Source organism: Dermochelys coriacea, chromosome 8 (genome assembly GCF_009764565.3).
Source record: "Dermochelys coriacea isolate rDerCor1 chromosome 8, rDerCor1.pri.v4, whole genome shotgun sequence".
NCBI lineage: Eukaryota > Metazoa > Chordata > Testudines > Dermochelyidae > Dermochelys > Dermochelys coriacea.
In genome coordinates, this window is record NC_050075.1 from 11,277,886 (window position 1) to 11,301,350 (window position 23,465).

At 40.6% G+C, this 23,465-nt stretch overlaps 1 protein-coding gene across 1 annotated transcript; it reads left to right on the top strand.

Annotated features, from left to right (window-relative positions):
- On the top strand, window positions 1-17,535 carry LOC119859911 (myeloid protein 1-like). The gene is made up of 8 exons (XM_038412755.2): window positions 1-70; window positions 1,596-1,692; window positions 2,915-3,063; window positions 4,749-4,912; window positions 12,150-12,207; window positions 14,911-15,016; window positions 16,137-16,288; window positions 17,203-17,535. Exons 1-8 carry the CDS (start codon window positions 1-3, stop codon window positions 17,367-17,369), a joined length of 963 nt encoding a protein of 320 aa, XP_038268683.1. The 3' UTR covers window positions 17,370-17,535.
- The last annotated feature ends 5,930 nt before the right edge of the window (window positions 17,536-23,465 follow it).

The window sequence follows — 23,465 nt, forward strand, 5'->3', positions numbered from 1 at the left end:
ATGGAAGTACAAAGCATGGGCTTTATTGCACAGCTTTTCAGTGCTCCTTCTCCTGCCACTTGGTTTGTTTGTATGTTGTCTATTAAATGGCAAGCTCCAGGGATAGGGACCCTTCCTTCTTACCTAACTGTAAAGTACTTAGCATGCTGCTAATGCAACATAAATAATAGACTAGATGTTTCACCCTTTGCACTGCTCTGGCCTGGAAGTACAAAGGACACAGAAACCTGGTTTAATCAGCCAGTTAGGAAAACCCCTTGGATAGGAACACTTGGAGGGCACAGTCAGCTCCATGCCACCCCTTCCTGCTCACTGTTCCTCCAAGCATAAGAGAGGTTCTGGAGGGTTGAAACAGACTCTGTTGAGAGAAGGGGGCACCAAAAGTCAGGTTCACACTCCCCACCTCCTCAGCTACACCAAGCAGAGCTCAGTCCCACGAAGTGTGATCCTAACGAACTAAAGAACCCCTAAATGGAGCAGTTGAAATCAATATTTGCATCAGAATAGGGCCTGACCTTCCGATTATACTCCCTGGAGAAATAGAGGTTACAAATAAACTCAAATACTTGGCAGTTCCAGAGTATATTATAGCTTCATATGACTTGTGACCAAATGTATTGGCTGGTAAACTGAGCAACTAACGCAGCCTGCTGGTTCCTAATGAAAACTACAATAGAAGTAATTGGTGGTGCAATTATGCAAGCTTTTTGGACACAGTTTATTTAGTCCTCTATTGATATTAGAGTTCATCTCTCTTCACCTCTGTCCTAGCATTATTGGAACTGTTGCAAGCTGCAAATCCCCAGCTCCACGGGTCCGCTGCCTTGAGAGTCAGGGCTAGGAAAGCTGGAAAAGCAGAAAAATTATTTACATGTGATCTCATGAAGCTTCTCAACTTGCAGCTACAGAGGAATATACTTTTGTTTTCTGACTCTCTCCATGAGCTAAGCTGATATCAGAATAGATCGCCTGATGGAAAGGCAACATCCATAACCACCTATGACCTCATATGCGGCTCTTCTACTTCAGAGTGAAATAATGCTTTCAAATCCTTGACTATCATTAATTAATTTGAATTGAAGGTGTTGGGTAGTCTCTGATCCTTAGCTTCAGTTGCTATACACTATTTTTAATGCAGTAGCAGCTAGCTTCCCTAGTCATTGAGCAGGACCCCACTGTGCCAGGTGCTGTATAAACATAAGATAGAGTCAGTCCCTGCTCCAAACATTTTATGATCTAAGTGGAGCGTGGGAATCCTTTTAGAGTTCTGTAAGGAAAACTTTTTTGTAGGATCATTTACTCTTATGACAAAAAAATTCAAAATCTTGTCTTCTGAACAGAGTATTCTACTGAAAAGAAAAAAACCCACCATTCTGCTTATATTAAAGCAAAGAAATGCACAGCCATTAGTTTGTGGGGTGCACACAAGCAACGTGTATTGGAAAGTGACACATTCTAACACAGATTACTAATGAAATTCTAGCGTCCTCCTATAAATTCATTAGTTGCACAGCAAACATTTTCTATACAACATTTCTGTCCTGTTTAAGACTAGAAAATTTGCTTCACTTTTGTATATTCCATTTGTTTTTAAGTTGCTGCAGGACCATGGGGACAGATATGTGCTAGGAATCCTAGGAACAAGATACGGGGCTGTGACAGATTTGGCTGTGGATATTATGGAGCTCCAAGGTAGTATACTGAGAGCACTTTTTCTGTGAGTGGAACGGGTGTTTTGTTTGCTCATTGTTGCTAAAATAATGAAAAGCTGACCAAGAACAAAAAATTATGAGTTTAGTCATCATTTATAGCAATCAAGGCTTCTGAAATGTGTCAGAAGGACACCACTGTGAAGCAATTTGCTAAACAAGAACCGTGACAATGTCCTTCCAATGTGCATTAATCTCTCATATGATAGAATCACACTGAGAATGGGAGAGTCGTCTCCTTGGCCCATTCAGACCTTGGCCCCTCATTGCTGAGGCTGCCAAGGAGGGGCCTTAAGTACCTTAGTGACACTTCCAAGGATTTTTGTGAAGGGGGCAGGACATTTGCCGAATAGGAACTGGACTCTACCAAATTATTGTATATGCAGTTCTTCGAGGCTATTCACTTTGTTGCTCTAGACATGGACAGAGCAGAACTAGTTAAGAAATAACATTGAAATGATCTCACTTCCGCACACTTGAGTGACCCCAGGCCCCAGCTCAGAGGTCATATGCTCAGCTGGTGTACATCAGCATAGCTGCAATGAAGTCACTGGAGTTGCGCTGCTTTACACCAGTGGAAGGTCCAGTGTTCTTTTGAGCCTTGTAAGTGAATTGACAGCCTGCAGCACCAAGAAACTAGTGAGAAGTTTTAAGAGTAGCGCTGGTCAAAACATTTCTATCAATTTATTCATATTTAATAAAAAAAGGCTTTTCCTCCCATGTCTTCTTGAAGAAATTTCCCTTTTGTTCAAGGAATTTCTCTGGATTTTCACTGAAAAATCAAAAACCTCAAATTCTTTTTTATTTTTCAGTTCCAGCAAAGGAAAACATTTCTGCTTCTGAGGTGGTTGTTGTGCGTGGGGGTGGGCAATATTTTCTTTTTCTTTGTTTGAAATCCTGGTATACTCCAAGAAAATTTAAAAAGTTTAAAAGTAACTATTTTCTCCCCCAGTAATTTTCTTGAACAATTAAATTCTGATTAAGAATTGAGAGGGATTTGCCATTATTACAACTGGAATGGAACCTCAAACCCTTCTACCTTCACTGTAGAAATACAAATCTGAAACCCAACTAAGCTAACAATGGTAGCCATAGCCTCTGTGTTGCCTTAAATAATCTACATGGTGTATCTAATATCAGGCTTTAATACTAATGAATATGTAAATCAGCATTGTCTCATTACTTGCACATGTACACATTTTCAGACCTAAAGGAAGAAAGCACCTGGGAGTGGACGTAATGTGCCGAGACAGATCAACAGTGTATGCACCTTTTAGTGGCATTATTGATGGACAAGCTAAACCCTATGTGAAGAATAATGCCATTAATAATGGCATCCAACTTCGTGGATCAGGTAACTGAGCTACAATATATAAATCTTTGATCAACTTTAAATATTAGTCACTGAATAAGTTCACCTTCCATTCTTAACCAACTGGAGAGCTATGGAAGAAGCACAACCTAAATGAAGTTGAGCAAAAAACATAACTGTATAGAGGAGACCAAGGTCCATGTTTCACTCAGAAGGGGCTGGTCTTGTATTCAAATCCAAGTACAACTCATTCACTCTTAAATACATAACAGGCCAAGTTCTCCATCAACAGGACCAGCAAACCACTCCATGTCCCCTATAGCTCTGCACACGTACAGATAATGGGAGAAAAATAAGGGCCTAAAGTGAAGAAAAAAAGAGCTGGGGGGGGAGTATTTAAAGAGGGAGCTTGAAATATACTATAGTTCAGGTCCTTAATAAAACTTTTCTTCACCTCTTCTTCCCACCCCGTCCCCCAAGAAAAGCCCCAGAAATGCCAGTTTCATGAATGAGTCCTGTTGTCTGGACTGCACTAGTGTTGGCAGCCCTGCTAGCACCAATGGCAGTACGAGACTGGAAGACAATCTGAAAATTGCCATAGTACAACCAGCCAAGGAGATCAGATGATCAAAATTTGATATTTCCTTTATCCCCCATGACCAGGGTCCTAGCAGGGAGCCAGCTGTGGTCACTCAATTAGGGTGAACTGCAAAGAATGGGGCAGACAAACCCCAAAAAGCTGGTGGATATTCCAATACTTCGATTTACCAAGCCAGCATAAAACAGCTTCTTTATTACCTTACTGGTTACTCAGAAGTCCAAACACTACAGTTCCCTTAAAGTGATCCAGCCTCAGGCCTCCATCCAGGTACCCACATCAAATATGATGAAAATTTCTGTAAATCCTATTTCATCATATTAAAGAAAAGGTTCTACCAATCCCAAAGGATTGGTCACATTACCTCCCAGATTATTGAATATTCTAGATCTTATTCAAATACATGCTACAGCCAATTCTTATTAACTAAATTAAAATTTATTAAAAACAAGAGAGAGAGAGTATGGTTAAAAGATCAATATACATACAGACACGAGTTCAATTAATTGAGGTGCAGATTCATAGCAGAGATGGTGAGCTTTATATTTGCAAAGAGTTCTTTCAGAAATAGTTCATAGGTTATAGTCCAATGTCCAAATATCATATTCAGGGCGTACCAGCATAACTGGGCCCTCAATCTTGTGACTCAAACTTCCCCTAAGCAGATCTGATGAAGCCTAAGCAGATCTGAGATGACAGAAACCGGACTCAAGGATATTTTATACAATTTCGTGTCTTTTGACAAGCTGGGAGTTCAAAAGGTAATTAGCATGACTTTGAAGGCGATCCATCACTGGTACTTAGCTATATGAATTAATAAAAGGCCATTTGCTCGTTCCTCCACCATTCACAGTACATTTCAAAGAGAGAGGAATGCCGAGATATCCAGTGTTTGCAATTCATTTAAATGCTAGGATGTTCTTTTGACCTCTGATCTATCAGAATACAGCATTGACAGGGACTGTTGATTACACCCTACTCATACATAGGTAAATACACAAAAACACAAACATTCTCTCTCCACATATCTTTTGAGGGTTATTTATTTTGCAGGGTGTTTAACCCTTTCTAACCATCTGTCACATCCCCTAAATCTCTTTTTTTTTTTTTCCTCTCCCCTCTCCTCAAGGTTTCTGCATAAAAATATTCTACATCAAGCTGTTTACCTCCAGAGGTCGGGTCAGAATGGGACAAAAAATTGGAGTAATGCTGCCAATGCAAAAGGTATTTCCTGGTATAATATCTCATGTTCAGGTCCAGAACTGCGACCGCTCAGATCCCACTCGCTATTTAAATTGAAATGAATATTAAATAGAAATGTACAAAATCCCAAATAAAATCATCTGAGCAAATAAAAGCAAATTTCTTCCCCTCGACCACAGACAGGCTAGATTAGAAAATATCATCTATGGGAAAGGAAAAGAAATTTTACACATACAGCAAAATAGAAATGTATATGCCAGCCGCAGTAGCCATGTATCTCACTATCAACTTATCATGCCGTAGCCATGTGTCTCATCATCAACTTGTCTACACACTGTCATCACAAGCTCATCAATAAACTATGTCAGAAGTACAACCTGTCCCACTGCAACCTTTTTGAATATCAATACTTGTTTTAATATTGTATCTTTGTCTAATACATAAGTTAGGAACTTTTCATTCCATTTATGGATTTTTGGTGTGTACTTTTAAAGAAGAAAGTGCTCTCTCTTTTTTGCATTTTCAAATGAATTCAGGTAATAAGAGAGGCAGGATCAACCTTCATTCAGCTCAAAGGCAAAGAGAGTAGTAGAGTCTAAGAGAAAAGTTTATTCATAATGAGAACAGAAAGGTAATATTTCTTTTATCTTCTCTTTGTAACTGACGTTTATAGAATCCCCCATAAAATCAATTACATACCATACCAGACAGACAGGATTTATATGCTGTGTCTTCTAGTGGTTCTCTTTTGCTTTAAAAGGATGCATTTTCCTTCAACTACATCAAATTCAATCTGAATGGCACCGAGGTGGGGGAAAACGCTGACAGACTTTGAGAATGTTCTCTTGCAGGCAGATGCTATAGCAAACCCCACTATGACCAAGTATGCAGTGGTTGTAAGCAGGCACAGGACTGGTATCTCTCCCTCCAAAGAAGTGAGTACTGAAGGACTGGTGAGGTAGGGCAGGGGAGCAGGCAGCTGTCAAGGTGTTTCTCACATGATGTCACACCTCAACATTCATCAATCCCATAATGGCCTGCTTTTAAAGTAACAGCAGAACTATTGCTGATGCCATAAGCACACCAACTTGTGTTTCAAAGTTTGCTTTTGCTTTCTAACATTTAAAATTCCACATTAACAGTTTAGGGAAATTTTCCTAGACCAATTTTTTATTAATAATAAAGCTTTACAAGTTTAATGTTTCTTTGGGGCCAGAGATTTATACATGGAGAAAACAAACTAGTTTTGGGTATTTTAGTATATAAAGGAGCATGGGTATGAGACGGGAGAGGTGATTATATTTTTAATTAGAAAACACCCTTTTCAAAGAACACCTACTACAACCAAAATATTTAAATAAATATTGTACAAAAACAAAATGAAAATATTTAAGAGCCTTTTCTCCAAACCAGCACTGACACTGTAATGACTAACGATACTTGGGGGAAGAGGGGAAAGATAACAGAGATCTGACATTCTGTTCTGATAAGCATCCAATAGCTCTAATGCTTGTCCAGATTCTCAGAGCTTCAGTGCATCTATCATATCCCTTGCCCTCCTACAACATCTTTTAGAACAGGCTCTGCCTGGTAGCTTCAATACCCTGCACAGTACAATCTTCAGGACTGGGCCAACTAGCACATGGGAGTTTCTCTCACTAGTGACAGCATGATGTTTTGGGAGAAGTTTGTCCATATGCTCAATAAAACAGGAATTGGTGCCAATGCTGCTGCAGGGGGAGTAAAATGGGGTCCAGCTAGGGCCATACCTTTCCCCATAAGGATCCCTTGAACCCAGAACAAACTGTGCAGGAAAGACACCCACATACATATGGGACATAAGAACCCAAGCGGTGCCTCCCCTCCTCACCTGGTCTTCTTGGAGAACTGCAAAGAGCAGCCAGCCAGAGATGCCAGTCAGACTCCAGCTGTTACCAACAAGAATAGCCAAAGCAGGGACCTTCAGACATTTCAGGCAAAACTGCTGCAATTTTTCTACCTTTCTCTGCTCTGTGACTGTTAGGTCCAGCCCTCCACTGACCACAGGGTATGTTGACACTGTAATCAGGAAGTGTGATTATAGAGACATGCCCAAGCTAGTTCTGATCTAGCATGGTAGCTGCATGGGCTAGACCCTGCTGCCCAGGACTTCTGCTGGTGGCTGAACACGCTGCTTTGCCTTCAGTGCTGTTGTTACTCGAGCTACCTTTGATCTAATTAGAGCAAGGCTAGGTCAGGTATGTCTACACGTACTGCAATTAAACCTCCCAGTTGTAGTACAGACACATCCACAATCTCCTCTCCTTCCCTTCACTCCACATCAGGTCATCCCATCTCTCCTCTCCTGCTCTCTCCCACTCAGCCCCCTTCCTTTCCCTTAGCGGATCCTTTCTTAAGTAACCTCCCCAAACACACATACACAAATCATGGAGCTAAGATGTCATTTGCCACCATCCCATTGCTCACGCTGTGTGGTATTTCCTTTGCCCCAGCCTGTCTCTCTCTTCTCTACTTAGACAATATTCTCTCATGGTATCTTTGTACTCCCTGCCAGTCTGTTGTCACGTCTTATACTTGAATTGGAAGCTCTTTGGGGTAGGGACTATCCGTTTGTTCTGTGGTTGTACAGCCCCTAGCACCATGGGGTTCTGCTCCACAACTGGGGCTCCTACATGCTACAGGAATAGAAGTAAGAATGAGGGGGGATTTGATAGCTGCTTTCAACTACCTGAAAGGGGGTTTCAAAGAGGATGGCTCTAGACTGTTCTCAATGGTAGCAGATGACAGAACGAGGAGTAATGGTCTCAAGTTGCAATGGGGGAGGTTTAGATTGGATATTAGGAAAAACTTTTTCACTAAGAGGATGGTAAAACACTGGAATGCGTTACCTAGGGAGGTGGTAGAATCTCCTTCCTTAGAGGTTTTTAAGGTCAGGCTTGACAAAGCCCTGGCTAGGATGATTTAACTGGGACTTGGTCCTGCTTTGAGCAGGGGGTTGGACTAGATGACCTTCTGGGGTCCCTTCCAACCCTGATATTCTATGATTCTATGATTCTAAGTAATTAATAATAATGACAAAGATATCCATACAACACAGTACGCGACCACCAGATAAACTGCATTTATGCAGGTTTCATCCTGATACATCACCAATACCACATCAACAATGGGTTCTCTTATTTCCTTCCCAAATGACAAGCTGCTTCAGTAAACTGTCATGAGTTTCTTTCATTTGTTCTGCTACAGAGAAGCAACAACCCCCATTTGCTTGACTAGCCCAGGGGAAGTTAGAGAATGCGTCCTCACGCTTGCCTTTATATTCATGGGTCTCAAAGCACTTGAGCCTTCTTTGTGGTTTCAATATTCACATTCCACAGATGGGGAAAATGCAGCCTAGAATGGGGAAATGATTTACCCAGGTAACAGCTAGTGAGAGAGTGTCAGGAATAGAACCCAAGGCCACCAGGTTAGTCCTGTCTCCACAGGAACATGCTGCTCCTGATGTTGAAATAAAGCATGGACTTTTTGTTTTAAAAACATAGGACTTTCATTTCACTGAACGGCTGGCAAAGTTAAAATATAAAAATACTTTTTTTAAGAAGATGCAGGTACATACAACAGCTCTTCTGTGGAGGCAAAGAAGAAAATTACCCAACCACCTTTGTTAACATTCAATCAAAAATGTGGTGTGAGCTGACCAACTCTGATAGGATGAGGCCAATGGGGTTAAAGGCGTTTCCATGTTATAAAAGCTTGAAAATCAATGTTCATAAGAGTAAGAATTCCAAAACTATTTTTAGCACAGTCTAGAGCTGAAACAGGGTCTCATGTTTAGTTTTAGGGCACAACAATGTCTTGAGATATTTTGTCACTTTGTGGGGTTTATGAAAATACATAAATATACAAAAAAGTCTAAACCAGGACTAAAAATGAATGCCGGTGGCTACATAAAACTCAAAACCAGCTAAACATAAATTCCCAAAAATGAAATTAATAAATCCCTCAAACTATGAACGGTTGTTTCTGGAGGTTACAATGAGGTCAATAGTTCTCAGCTTTACAATAGTTAATAGTTGATGATACCCCTAACTGCTGTCAAACAAATCTCTTCATGACAAAATTTAGTGCAAAATATAAAATGAAATTCTACTTAGAAAAGTGGCTAAGTAAATATGCAACCTTCTTACTTCACAGTTCTGCTCCCTTGGCTTCTTCAAAACTGCTTATTTCACATTGATTATTCCTTTCCTCTTCCCCCACCCCCAGGGGTTTTTACTCCTGTTAGCCCAGCCATCTATAAGAGAGTGCACTGAATTCTAGCCTACTTGTGTGCAAAGTTACTAAGTTTCATTCACTCATCCTTGTAAAAAAAACAAAAAAACAAAAAAAAAAAAAACACAAAAGGTGATGAATTTGGACCAGTATAACTCAAGCATAATCTAATGAGCAGAAGTTGTACTCTTGTAACTAAGGGCAGAATTTGGCCTGTAGATTTGCAGTGATATTTAAGAATGCAGCTTGATTTTCACATTTGCAAATTCCACCTGTGATCTGGGGTTAAGAAACATCTTTCATATCTGAACAAATTTAGTACTGGAGCCCCACTAACTTTATTTTTAAGTGACTTTAGTAAGGTTTATTTAGACCCAGGACATGCAGAATTTGTTGCTGTTAAAGTTATAACCCTTCTGCCAGATGGAGTTGGCAGCAACATGGGCCAGGTTCATTATTTAGGTGTTCCTCTTAAAAATACAAAACAGTACCAGCTCAAGCCCCCATCCACTAATCAGGGAAAACCTAACAAGACCCCATGGGTTCCTCTAAGAGGGAATACTTCCCCACTTGTAAGCACTGAGTCAGTGTATAAAAAAAGCGAATTATTATTAAAAGGGAAAGGGAACCAAGTGTTAATTTGGGAAAACACCAACCACATTCAAAAGCACGTGACCGTAAGCAAACCTGATCCCACAGCGCATTGGGCAGTGTCCTTTGCCTTAGTTCCCCACTTTGCAGAAGGAAAGTCCCATGAATTAGTGGCCCTTTAACAGATCACTCCCCTATCCCTCCATGGCACCCCATTCACAGTTGGCTGGCCTTGGTTAGTGAAGACCCAGAATTCAGATTTGTCATCAGAATAGGGCCTGGCCTTCTGATTATACTTTCCCGAGAACAGGGAGGTTACAATAAAACCAAACACTCAGCAGTTCCACAGCACATTATAGCTTCGAAGTGGCTTGTGACCAAATCTAGAGACTGGAAAACTGATCAACTAGGGCAGCCTGCTGGTTCTTAGTGAAAACTACAATACAAACTGCTGGTGAAAGTATACAAGCTTTTTGGACACAGCTTATTCAGTCCTATATTGGCGCTTGTCTCCTCTTCATGGGTGGGGGGAGGTGGAGAAGGGGACAATCAACGAAGTCTTGGTCCTTTGATATTTCACAATGGCTCATTTGGTTTCACTGGGTCTTGTTTGCAGGACCAGCACTATTCATTAATTAAGGCTTCTTTCCTGGTTGTTGGGTTACACAGTTACAGAATTCAGAGTAGCAGCCGTGTTAGTCTATATTCGCAAAAAGAAAAAGGAGTACTTGTGGCACCTTAGAGACTAACAAATTTATTTGAGCATAAGCTTTCGTGAGCTACAGCTCACTTCGTCGGATGCATTCAGTGGAAAATACAGTGGGGATTTATATACATATAGAACATGAAACAATGGGTGTTACCATACACACTGTAATGAGAATGATCACTTAAGGTGAGCTATTACAGCAGAAAGAAAAGGAGTACTTGTGACACCTTAGAGATTAACAAATGTATTTGAGCATGAGCTGTAGCTCACGAAAGCTTATGCTCAAATAAATTTGTTAGTCTCTAAAGTGCCACAAGTACTCCTTTTCTTTTTGCGAATACAAACTAACACAGCTGCTACTCTGAAATCTATTACCAGCAGGAGAGCAGGGAGGAAAAAACCTTTTGTAGTGATAATCAAGGTGGGCCATTTCCAGCAGTTGACAAGAGGGGGGGAATAAACATGGAGAAATAGTTTTACTTTGTGTGATGACCCATCCACTCCCAGTCTTTATTCAAGCTTAAATTAATTGTATCCAGTTTGCAAATTAATTTCAATTCAGCAGTCTCTCGTTGGAGTATGTTTTTGAAGTTTTTTTGTTTAAGAATTGCAACTTTTAGGTCTGTAATCGAGTGACCAAAGAGATTGAAGTGTTCTCCAACAGAAGTTTTACAATGCAAACACTCATGAGATACCATAAGATACAGATGTTATAAGTGAGACCAATACATGCAACATCCTACATGCATTTCATCAAGTCTAAACAGATTCTCATAAACTGAACTTCTTTTTTAGCAATGCTAACATGCTGGTGAGCCAGACTGGTTTCCAGCTGTGCATTTGTCAGTGCTAAGTGAGGCCTTGAGCTGGCACCTGGCCTAGCAGTGTCACATGGGCTACTTCTCAAAACCACTAGCAGATGGTTGCCACCATGGAACAACGTAGAACAATAGCTTAAGCCTTGCTCTTCAAACAACCACATATAGGTGATCCCTATGCTCCAAGCACTGCATTGGGAAAGGGGAAACGTAATTAATTACTGGATATAACCAGGCAGCCATCACCAGTTTCTCCACACCATTTACATGCCATGCCCCTGCACCATTGGAAAGGATGAGCAACTGGCTGGCCAGAATAATGGCATTTTCCATCTAAAAGTTGCAGAATATCTACAGAATTTTTAAGTGCAGGTTTATACTAACCCAACCAGCATTAACTTTGCCTGCTATAATTTCTGTGACCCCATTGAAAGGGTTATAATGAACACACACATCAAGGGAAGGCAGCAGTGGTTATAGGAGCAACAAGTAAAAGAGACATAATTGGCTGTGCATGAAACACCTAGGACATTTCACTGCATTTGGCTCCTCTCTTCCACTCTTGTGGATCCTCAAGGCCTAGGCAACATATTTCTAGTACCACCACTGCCAGCTCCTCTCTGCAGCTCTTTTGGTCCCAGCTTTTGCAGCTGGAGGAAGATGTGGTGTAACTGTACCTCCTCAAGAACTGTGCTATTTTTGAGGCTGTTTCATTTCCATTTGTTTTTATGTTGCAAGGGGCTAATTATTCCATTTCACAACTGGACACATCAACGCTTATTTTTTCTTAACATCAGAGTTGCGTACTCTGAAAATTCTGCCTTCTATAGTTCTAAACTCTGATTGGCTAGGCAAATGGCTCAGCCTTTCTAGAACATATAAATAGCAAAGAGACATTGTATGTTATAACTTTAATTTGGGCAGAGAACTCCAGTGAAACATCTGCAAAATGTTCCCACTGAAATTGATTGTTTTTATTGCCTTGGTTTCCACTGGTAAGTTAAGATTACTATTTCATTCATTTTCTTGAGTCTTTTTTTTCAAACAGACTTTTTAGCAGATGGTGGAATATCAGCTTAATATTCTTGAAGCAAAATCCATCCTTTAAAGATTAGATAATTGACAAAATATAAAATTATTCATGTGCATCTATTTTAGCAGCAATTTGTAGTGACTAATACAATACATTACACGGTTTGAAGCAGGGGTAGTCAACAGGTGGACCGCCAGCCAAATCTGGACCACCAGACGCTTTTGAACAGACCGCGAAGTTTTATTTACTATCATCAGTGTTATTTTTGTATTATTTTCTCTGAAGTCTAGACTTTGATTATAGCTTGACCAAGAAATTTGAACCTTGACATAAAAGAAAAGGAGTACTTGTGGCACCTTAGAGACTAACAAATTATTTTGAGCATAAGCTTTCATGAGCTACAGCTCACTTCATCGGATGCATTATAAATATAATATAAATGATTATTCCTGGCTTAAAGTAACACCACACTAATTTCAAAGTTAAGATGATTTTAAATTAGTCTTAATAGGTCTGAAAACTAGAGTATATGCAACCACTCAAGTTATTAGCTCTACATTATTTCTAGAGGAATTTACCTTTTACTGTGTCTTTGAAATACAGTATTAGAGAAAGTCATATTGAGCAACTAACCTTCAAAGTTTGAAGAGACGTGACCCAATTCTGATTTCACTTACACCAGTGTAATTTCATTGATTTTAAACAGAATGAGATCAGAATCAGTTCCAGAGTCTCTGGTCTTGTCTGCACTAGGTTTTTTCTTCTTAAGACTTCCTAGAGTTGATTTCATTGAGGCAGCTAAATGAGTGGCAAACTCTGGGAGGAGTACTACTTTAGACCAGCTAACAGCAGCGGTTTGCATTTTAACCACCCTATCATCTAAATTCACACCGAGCTAGTTAGATAACAGGAGGTAAAAACACCAGTGACTGCTCTACACTATCACTTCTGCTGTTCCTACCACTAGTAGAAATAACCATGGGAAATATTAGGAAAAATCTAGCACAGATGGAGCCTCTTTGTGAAAAATGGGGCTGGGAGAAACCAGAGCCTTAGAATGTTTTTTTGCTAGCACTCAGCAGTTTTTCTAAGGATTGTGTTTCCAATGAAAGAAAATTCTTCCTCTAACTAGATAAAACATACATTTCAAGTTCTACAATGCTTTTCTATCTAGATCCTATTTGCACTGGATGAAATTTATATGCTAAATACAGTACTCCAAGCATTACTGCTTCCAAGTGACACTCTACCATCTTCTGAATTACGGAGTCTGGATTTTCCATCTCGAAATAGAGAACTGAGTAAGGGCTGAACAACAGCCAAGATGATGGAAACAATGCTATTTATGTTAATATCTGCTTTAGAATATATGTATTTTCTATATAAAAAAGCTTTTCTTCTTAGATGTCTGTCAGATTCCCACCAGTCTTCAGTAACTTCTCCATTATCAACCCTCACAAACAAGTGAAGGAGGAAATAGGTTCATTTTAAGTCAGTACCCTCAAGTAATTTACTTCTTTTCAGCTTTGCCAAGAACCTGATCTGGAGTGCACTGAAGTCCAAGAACAGGAGGCTTTAGAAGTTGGGGCTTGGAGCTGCTCGCTTCTTTCCTAGCAATAATGGAATACTTGCAAACTGCAAATCCCCAGCTCTGCAGGTTAACTGTCCTGAGAGTCAGGGTTAGGCAAGCTGGAAAGGTCAAAATATTATTTATATGTGGTCTCCTGCTGCCCTGAGGCAGCTGCTCAACTTGCAGCTACAAAGGAGAATTCTTTCATTTTTTGACTCAGTGTGCTAAGCTTTCCTGTGAATAGGTCAGCCTGATGGAAAGCCAACATCCATAGCCTCCTGTGACCCCACATGTGTACTTTTCTACTTCAGAGTTAAAATAATGCCCTCAAATGCTTTATTACCATCATTAAACTTCCCCAATCAAGAAGGAGGCTAGAATATGACCCTTAGCCTCAGTTGTTATTCATTACTTTTATTACAGTAGCGCATAGGAGTCCCAGCCATAGGCCAGAACCCCATTGCACTGTGGGCTGTTCAAACAACAGACAGAGATTCCCTGCTCCAAAGATTTTACAATCTAAGTCAAGCATGGGAATTCTTTTCAAGTTCTGTTAAAAAAAAAAAAAAAAAAAAAAAAGGGGGGGGGTGGTTGGATCAGTTATTCCTATATCAAATCTCAAAATCTTCTCTTCTAAAGTAAAAAACACCACTCTGCTTACATTAAAACAGGGGTTCTCAAACTAGGGTCGGGACCCCGCAGGGGGCCGCGAGGTTATTACATGGGGGGTCACGAGCTGTCAGCCTCCACTCCAAACCCTGCAATGCCTCCTGCATTTATAATGGTGTTAAATATATTTTAAAGTGTTTTTAATTTATAAGGGGGGTTTCACTCAGTGGCTTGCTATGTGAAAGGGATCACCAGTACAAAAGTTTGAGAACCACTGCATTAAAGTAAAGAATGACAGAGCCACTAGTTTCTGGGACTCACTCAAGCAATTTGTATTGGAAAATGTCACTGTACAAAGCAGATTACTAATTAATTCCAATGTCCTCCAATTTTATCCCATTAGTAGCATAGCAAATACTTAATATGTAACTGTCTATCATAGGAAAAATAGAAAATATGCTTAAATTTTCTATATTTTTTTTTAAGTTGTTGCAGGACCATGGGGACAAATATGTGCTGGGAATCCTTCAAACGAAATAAGGGGATGTGATAACAAAGGATGTGGATACTACGGCGCTCGAAGGAAATCAAAGTAGTATACTTATTAACACATTTTTTTGGCAATGCTTTTTTTTCCTGGCTCATTGTTGCTGCTAAAATAACTAAACATTCACTTAGAACAAAAAAATCTGAGTTTAGCAGCCATCATTTAAAGCACTTAAGGCTTGTGAAGTGTGTCAGAATGACACCACCGCAGACCAACTGATGAAAAAAGAATGTGTCAATGTCCTTCTACTGTGCAATAACTCTCATGTGATAGACTCACATTGAGCATGGGAGATAGCGGACTCCATTACCCATTCAGTCCTTGACCTTCATATTGTTGGGGCTTTCAAGAAGGATCCTTACATACATTAGTGCTACTTCTAAGTATTTTTGTAATGGGAACAGGACATTTGCCCACAAGGAATTGAGCTCGGACCACCAGATGATTATACACGCAGCTCTAGACATGGGCAGGACAGAACTAGTTAAGAAATAACATTGAAATGGTCTCAATTCCAAGTGCTTGAGTGATCTGAGTCTCCAGCTCATAGGTCATATGCTCAGCTGGTGTAAGTCAGCAAAGCTCCCATGAAGTCAACTGGAGTTCGGCTGATTTATACCAGCGTAAGGTCAAGTGTTCTTTTTAGCCTCTAAGTGATCAGTCTGCTAGCAACATGAGCCTAAGTAGGGATATTAACAGTAGAGATGGTCAGAATATTTCCATCAAATTTATTTATTTTAACGACAAAAGATTTTTCCTCATGTCCCTGTGAGAAAATTTGCATATTGTTTATACATTTTTTTCTGGGTTTTCATTTAAAAACAAAATCCCCTAGGCATGGGTTATATTCCACCTCTTAAATTTAAAAACGAACATTTTGATTTTTAAAATATCTTGCATGGAAATTGAAACCTATGGTTGTTTTTTTTAAACCAGATCTGATTAACTTCTGAGAGTTTTTCAGTTATTGAAGCTGGATTGAAGCCTCAAATATTTCTACTTGCATTATAAAGCTACAAAATTAAAATACAACTAAGTTAATAATAAATAGCTGTAGCCTCAGTGTTGCTTTAAATAATCTACATGGTATAAGATATCAGACATTATGGCTATAGAATATGTAAATCAGCAATGTTTCATTACTTACACTTGTGTACATTTTCAGAGATGGCACCATAAGACGACATCTAGGGGTGGATGTTGTATGCAACGATGGATCAACAGTGTATTCTCCTTTTAGTGGTACTATTGAGAGACAAGTTATCCCCTATAAAATCAATAATGTCATTAATAATGGAATCCAACTCCGTGGATCAGGTAACTGAGCTATCATAGTATTGATCTTTGATAAACATTAAATATTTCTCATGAAATAATTTTCCTTTCATGATTCTTTACCAATTGGAGAGTTGTGGAAGAAGCACAACCTAAACACATTTGGATGGTAAACAAAGCAAAACTGTACTGAACAGGTCAAAGCCTGTATTTCAATCAGAACTGTCTGTTCCTGTATTTGAATCCAAGCACAATTTATTCACTCTTCAAAACATGACAGGCCTAGTTCTCCAGAAACAGGACCAGCAACACAATCCTTCCTTTTCCCTTATAGCTCTCCACCCACTTAAACAATGGGACAAAATGGATGACCTAAAGTGAAGAAAACAAAGAGGAAAAACAAAGTATTAGAACATGGATCTTGAAATATACTATAGTTCAATTCTTTAAGAGAAAATCCTCCCCCACTTTCCCTCAAAGTAGAATATGTTGGTGTTGATAGATATGGGCGCTGAGGTCACCATCTTGCACTCCGCGCAGGCCTCGGAGAAGCGGAGACCCCGGCGTATGAGGTTACTGTCACTCTGACCCTGGGGAAGGCTCCCCTATTCCGGGCCACTGTTTTGGTGGCCGCTATTGGAGAATACATACTGGGCATTGACGTCCTGCAGGGTCACTCTGCGGATACCCAGTACGGCCTCTTCACGTTCGGACATCCCCAGTATGTCTGGCAGCCGTATTCGGGCAAGGTCAGCCCTGAAAACCTCAATTTCATGGATACTGTAGACTGAACTTCACTTGTGCTGAAAGCACGTTTAGCACCAATGAATAGTACTAGAGTGGAAAATATTTTGACTCCGGCCAGAGTAGAAACAGCCAAGGAGATCAGATGACCAAACGTTGATGTTTCCTTTATCCTTCCTTAATCTCTCTTTTATTTTTTTCCTCCCATCAAGGTTTCTGCGTAAAAATGTTCTATATCAAGCCTGTTAAATACCGAGGCCAGATCACAAAGGGCAACAAAATTGGAGTAATGCTGCCAATGCAAAGAGTGTATCCTGGTATAACATCTCATGTTCATATTGAGAACTGTAACAAATCAGATCCTACTGGTAACTTATAAATGCAAAGTTACATGAAATGAAAATGAACAAAATTTCAAACAAAATCAACTGAGCAAACAAAAATAAGTTTCTTTCCTCCTTCCCAGAGACGCTGCCAAAAAAATGTAATCCATGGGAAAGGAAAAGATGTATTATGTATACAGCAAAATAAAAATGTGTATGTCAGCCACAGTTGCCATGTGTCTCACTGCCAGTTTAACATGCTAGTGCTTATCTGAACAAGATGACATTGTAATCTCAAGCTCAGCAATAAACTATACCAGAATTACCAGCCCGTCCAATTGCAACCTTTTTTTGCAAAAAGAAAAGGAGTACTTGTGGAACCTTAGAGACTAACAAATTTATTAGAGCATAAGCTTTCGTGAGCTACAGCTCACTTCATCGGATGCATTTGGTGGAAAAAACAGAGGGGAGATTTATATACACACACACAGAGAACATGAAACAGGCTTGAATAGAGACTGGGAATGGATGAGTCATTACAGAAAGTAAAACTATTTCTCCATGTTATTTCTCCCCCCCACCCCACCCCCACTGTTCCTCAGATATTCTTGTTAACTGCTGGAATTAGCCTACCTTGCTTGTCACCATGGAAGGTTTTCCTCCCCCCCCCCCCCCCGCTGCTGGTGATGGCTTATCTTAAGTGATCACTCTCCTTACAGTATGTATGATAAACCCATTGTTTCATGTTCTCGGTGTGTGTATATAAATCTCCCCTCTGTTTTTTCCACCAAATGCATCCGATGAAGTGAGCTGTAGGTCACGAAAGCCTGTGCTCTAATAAATTTGTTAGTCTCTAAGGTGCCACAAGTACTCCTTTTCTTTTTGCGAATACAGACTAACACGGCTGCTACTATGAAACCTTTTTTTTGGTATCAATACTTGTTTTAATATTGCATCTTTGTCTAATATGTAAACTGGGAACTCTTCATTAGATGTATGGACTCTTGATATGAAATATTAGAGAAGAAAAGTGCTCGCTCTCTATTTCTAAATGAGTTCAGGTAATAAAACAGGCAGGACAACCTCTTTATTCAGTTGACAAGCGGAGAGAATAGTGGAGTCTAAGGTAATAGTTTATCCATAATGGGAACAGAAAAGTAACATTTCCTTTATCTTCTCATTGTGACAGAAATTGATAGAATAGCCCACAAAATCTCTTACACCCGATATGTGGCAGACATGATTTATATTCTGTGTTCTAGTGGTTCTCCCCTGGCCTTTAATAGGATGTGTTTTACTCCACCTTCACCTAAGTGTGGTGTTTAGATGTTACTTGTAATTATTAGAATTGGGAGCAGTGGCCATTGGGAGTCTGAAAGGACAGGAAACAGGAAGGAGAGGAGAGGAGTTGAGAGGCTGGGAGAAAGCTACAGAGGGTGCAGCAGCAGCAGCTTGATAAAGAGGTTTCCACTTTGAAAATAAAGTCCTGTTGAAACTTGTTAGTACCTTGCTTGGTTGATACAGCACTAAGTGGATCTGAATTGTAACCTGGGGAAAAAACACTGACAGACTTTTGAGAACACTCTCTTATAAGGCAGATCCCATAAAGGCTCTTTTCTATTACTCCAGTTTAGAAGGTCCTCCAGATCTTCTTGTATGATATTCTTGTCCTCCTCCATATTGGCAATATCTCCCAATCTTGTGCCATCTGCAAATTTTATTAGCACACTCCCACTTTTAGTGCCAAAGTCATGAATTGGCCCCAAGACCAATCCCTGACAAACTCCACTAGTAACCTCCTTCCAGCCTGACAGTTCACCTTTCAGTACGACCTATTGTAGTCTCCCCTTCAACCAATACCTTATCCACCTTTCAATTCTCATATTAATCCCCATCTTCTCCAATTTCACTAAATTTCCCATGTGGAATTGTATAAAATGCCTTACTAAAATCCAGGTAGATTAGATATTTGTCTAAAAAATCTGTTACCTTTTCAAAGAAAGATCAGGTTGTTCTGGCACGATCCATCTTTTGTAAAACCATGTTGTATTTTATCCCAATTACTTTTTAGTTCAATGTCCTTAGCTATGCTCTTTTTCAAAAATTGTTCTAAAACCTTGCATACAACTGTGGTCAAACTAACAGGCCTGTAGTTTTCCCGATCACTTTTTTCTGTTTCTTAAAAATAAGTACTATATTGGCAATTATCCAGTCATAGGGTACAACCCCCGAGTTTACGGATTCATTAAAAATCCTTGCAATTGGGCTTGCAATTTCATGTGCCAGTTCCTTTAATATTCTTCGGTGGCCCCCCTTATTTGGTCTCATTAAGTTGTCCGAGTTTCACTTCCACCTGGGATGTGGAAATTTCTCCCTCCATAGCCTCATTTGTCCCTGCCATTACCCCAAAGCTCCCCATTATGCTTATTAAAAGCTGAGGCAAAGTATTCATTTAGCTGTTGGACCATGCCTAGGTTATCTTTAATCTCCAGCCATCCTCAATGCTTAACAGTTCCACTTCTTCTTTCCTTGTTTTCTTTTTGTTGATATGGTTATAGAACAGTGGTCCCCAAACTCTTCACGTGTCGCCCCTGCTAACCCCTGTCCGAACCCTCCCCTCCCCCAGGGCAAGGACAGGGGTAAGGGGCAGCGGCTGGGCCCAGAACCAGGAGCCGAGGCCAGGGCCATAGCTGGGGGCAGGTCTGAGGCTGAGAACAGGGCCAGCAGCCAAGGCTGGGGGCAGGATCGGGGACACAATCAGGACTGGGAGCAGAGCCAGGGCCGGGGCAGAGCTGGCAACTGGGACCATGGCAGCAGCTGGGAGGTGGTGCCACTGCTGGGGGCAGGGCTGTAGCAGAGCTGGGTGGTGCTCCCTTCCTGCCCTCCAGGGAGGCTGGCCCAGGCCCTACTGCACCCCCTCAAACATTCCTCTGCGCACCCATAGAGGGGCGTACCTCACAGTTTGGGACCACTGGTATAGAACCTTTTACTACTGATTTCAATTTCCTTTACAAGGTCCATCACTACCTGGCCTTCGACAGTTCCCACTTTTTCCTCTATGCTTTCTGACCTCTGAGAGATAGCTTTCCTTACAGATCCTTCCCATTCCTTATAGGCTTTCTGCTTTCTCCCAGTAACCTGTTTCAGATGCTTGCTCATCCAGTTTGGCCAGCAACCCTTCCCTATGAATTTTCTTCCCCTTGCTTGGGATGTAGGTTTCAGATAGCTTCTGCAACTTTGACTTAAAATAATTCCAAGCCTCCTCCACATTCAGATCTTTGAGTTCTTCAGTCCAGTCCACTTCCCTAACTAATTCCTTTAATTTTTTTTAAATTTGCCCTTTTGAAATCAAAGACCTGGTTGCAGACCTATTTAGCTGAAACTGAATTAGCTCATGATCACTTAAACCAAGGCTTTCCTTTACAACCAGCTTTCTAGGAGGTCCTCACTACTTACTAATCTAAAATGTCATCACCTCTTGTTGGTTTAAGAGACTATTCGGTGAAGAAAACTGTCAAGTATCACATCCAGGAATAGCTGGGCCCTACCATTATTAGTAGCACTTTTTCTCCAACCTATATCTGGGAAATTAAAGTCTCCCATAATCACACAATTTCCTGTAATATTTATTTCATTAAAAATATTAAAGCAGTCTTTCCATATTCAAATCAGATTCTGGGCATCTGCAGCAAACCCTAAACACTATCTCCGTGGAACCACTGTTAGTTTTCTTCCCCAAAGTGATTTTGACTCAAATAGATTCTGTTTTATCCATTCCAGCATTTCTAATTTCTTTCCAGTCTACCTCATTAATATACAATGCTACTCTATCACCTTTACCTTTATTTCTGTCTTTCCTGAACAGCACATACCATTCAATACCTGTACTCTACTCATGACTACTATTCTGTTTTGAGCACGGTGCTTGAAGCACCACAGGTCCGGCAGGAGTACTCTGAGAAAAACGAGGCTTACACACAGCTGTGAGTTATTGGCTTTACTGAAGGTTAGTGATCCACCCGCAACGGGGACTCCAAGCGTTGCAGTCACAAAGGCGGGGAACCCAGCACACCGGAGCTTTGTCTGGGACAGAGTCCGACGGAGGGGCAGACAGTCAGCATTAATAAGCATTACACAAAAACAGCTCACGAATATAAAGTTAGGTGCTTCTTAAAGAGGGGCTTTCTACTATCTGGCGAAGGGCCATGCAAAGCAGCTGTATCCTTCAAGAACTATCTCCTATATTAAAAAAGGAGTTGTGTCCTTCAAAAACTAACTCTATCCCAAAATAACGAAGCAGCTATCTATGTCCCACAGTAACCTCTCGGCTCGAGAAAGCGGAAGTGCCCTGGCTAGGCCATAACAAAGTCTTCCGCAGTCCCTTACATATTCCATCATGTTTCTCTAATCCCTATAATATCTGGTTTCACTTCCAGCACCAGTAGTTTTAGTTCCTCCATGCTGTTACCCAGAATCCTTGCATTGGTATGCAGACAACACCTTAGTTGTTTCTGCTTGACTTCAAACGATTAGGTACAGTCATTCCATTGCCAGTATCGTCTACCTGAGTGTCACTGGCATTAGCATTATTTTTCCTTTGGACATCCATTCTCCTCCCCTCTGTTGTTCCTTTCTCCATTGTTGTATCCTCTCTTACTTAATTCCCCCCTCCACCCTCCCACACGCCCAATGTTAGAATCAGGCATAGAGATTACCTGAGCATCTCCCAACATCTCTCCTGAATTCCTAGTTTAGAGCTTTTTTAATTAGTTGTGCTAACCTCCATCCCAGAAGTCTATTTCCCTCCCTAGTCAGGTGGAGCCCATCTCGGGCTAGTCATGTCACCACAGCAGCATGCTGCTTCCTGATGTTGCAGTAGAGCATGGACTTCAAAACAACAACAAAAAACACAGGACTATCATTTCACGGAACTGCTGGCAAAGTTGAAAGATAAAAATACATTGTAGTTACATAAGTAAGTTAAAATTACTATTTCATTAATTTCCTTGAGTCTTTTTTTCAAGCAGACTTTTTAGCAGAAGGTGGAATACACATTGTAGGTACATAAAATAGCTCCCCTGTAGAGGCAAAGGAGAAAACAGCTCATCCGGTTTTGTTAACGTTTAGTTAAAAATGTGGTATTAGCTGACCAACTGACAGGCTGAGGCCAGAGTGATTACAAGTGTTGCCATGTCACAATCCCTTGAAATCAGAGATCATAAAAACAATAATTCCGAAGCCTTTTTTAGAACAGCCTAGAGCTGAAACAGGGTCTCCTGCTTAGTTTTAGGGAACCACAAAGTCTTGAGATAATTGGTCCCTTTTGGGGGTTCTTTATGAAAATACTTAAAAGTATTCAAAAAAGGTCTAAATCAGAAGTAAATATTAATTATCGTGAGTTACCACTCGCAGCATGAAATACAGCATGTTGCTAACAAAGGAGTGAATAGGAGGAATTTTAGAGGTAAAAGTTTGAGCAGGTTCCATTTTAATACATTTTTTCAGTTTCAGGGTTTGAGGCACTCCCACCCAGCTGCTGCATTGTGGGCAAAGAAGGGTGGAAGCAGAGAGTGACTAAAATCCTACAGTATGAGAGAGTCATCTCTTTCCAGTCTCCCCCCACAAACAACTTGGACATTTGAGATCAAATAGAAGGTGTGGAGTTTAAGGATGGGATTATATCCAGGTTAATTTTCCAAACATCCATCCAGTTGCCATTACCTCAGAAGTCTAAGGAACTCAGCCTTCCCCTGTAATTTCACTGCAGCCCCAACAACAAACCAAATTCCTTCCCTTTGGTTTGTGCATGTATGTGATGGGGTGGGGGAAGAAAGGAAGGGAGACTGACAATAAATGGGGGAGAGCCAGCAATTAATTAAGCAAGAATATCAATTATGTAAGACTGCCATCACTCCTGTCTTGGCAACATTCTTTATCTCAGCCCTCTCCTGGCTGTGCATGGCTAATGGGTCAATGCATGGGACCATCATCCATTGCCCTGCTCCCTACTCACAGTTTGTTGTTCAATAAAGCTGGGCCGGTCCATCTCCAGCCCCTAAGGGAAGAGCTGCCTGAACAGCTCTGGGGGCTCTACCACCTCCCCCAGCTGGAACCATTGCAGTATTGATTGCTGGGGAAGTAGCCTGCAAAGA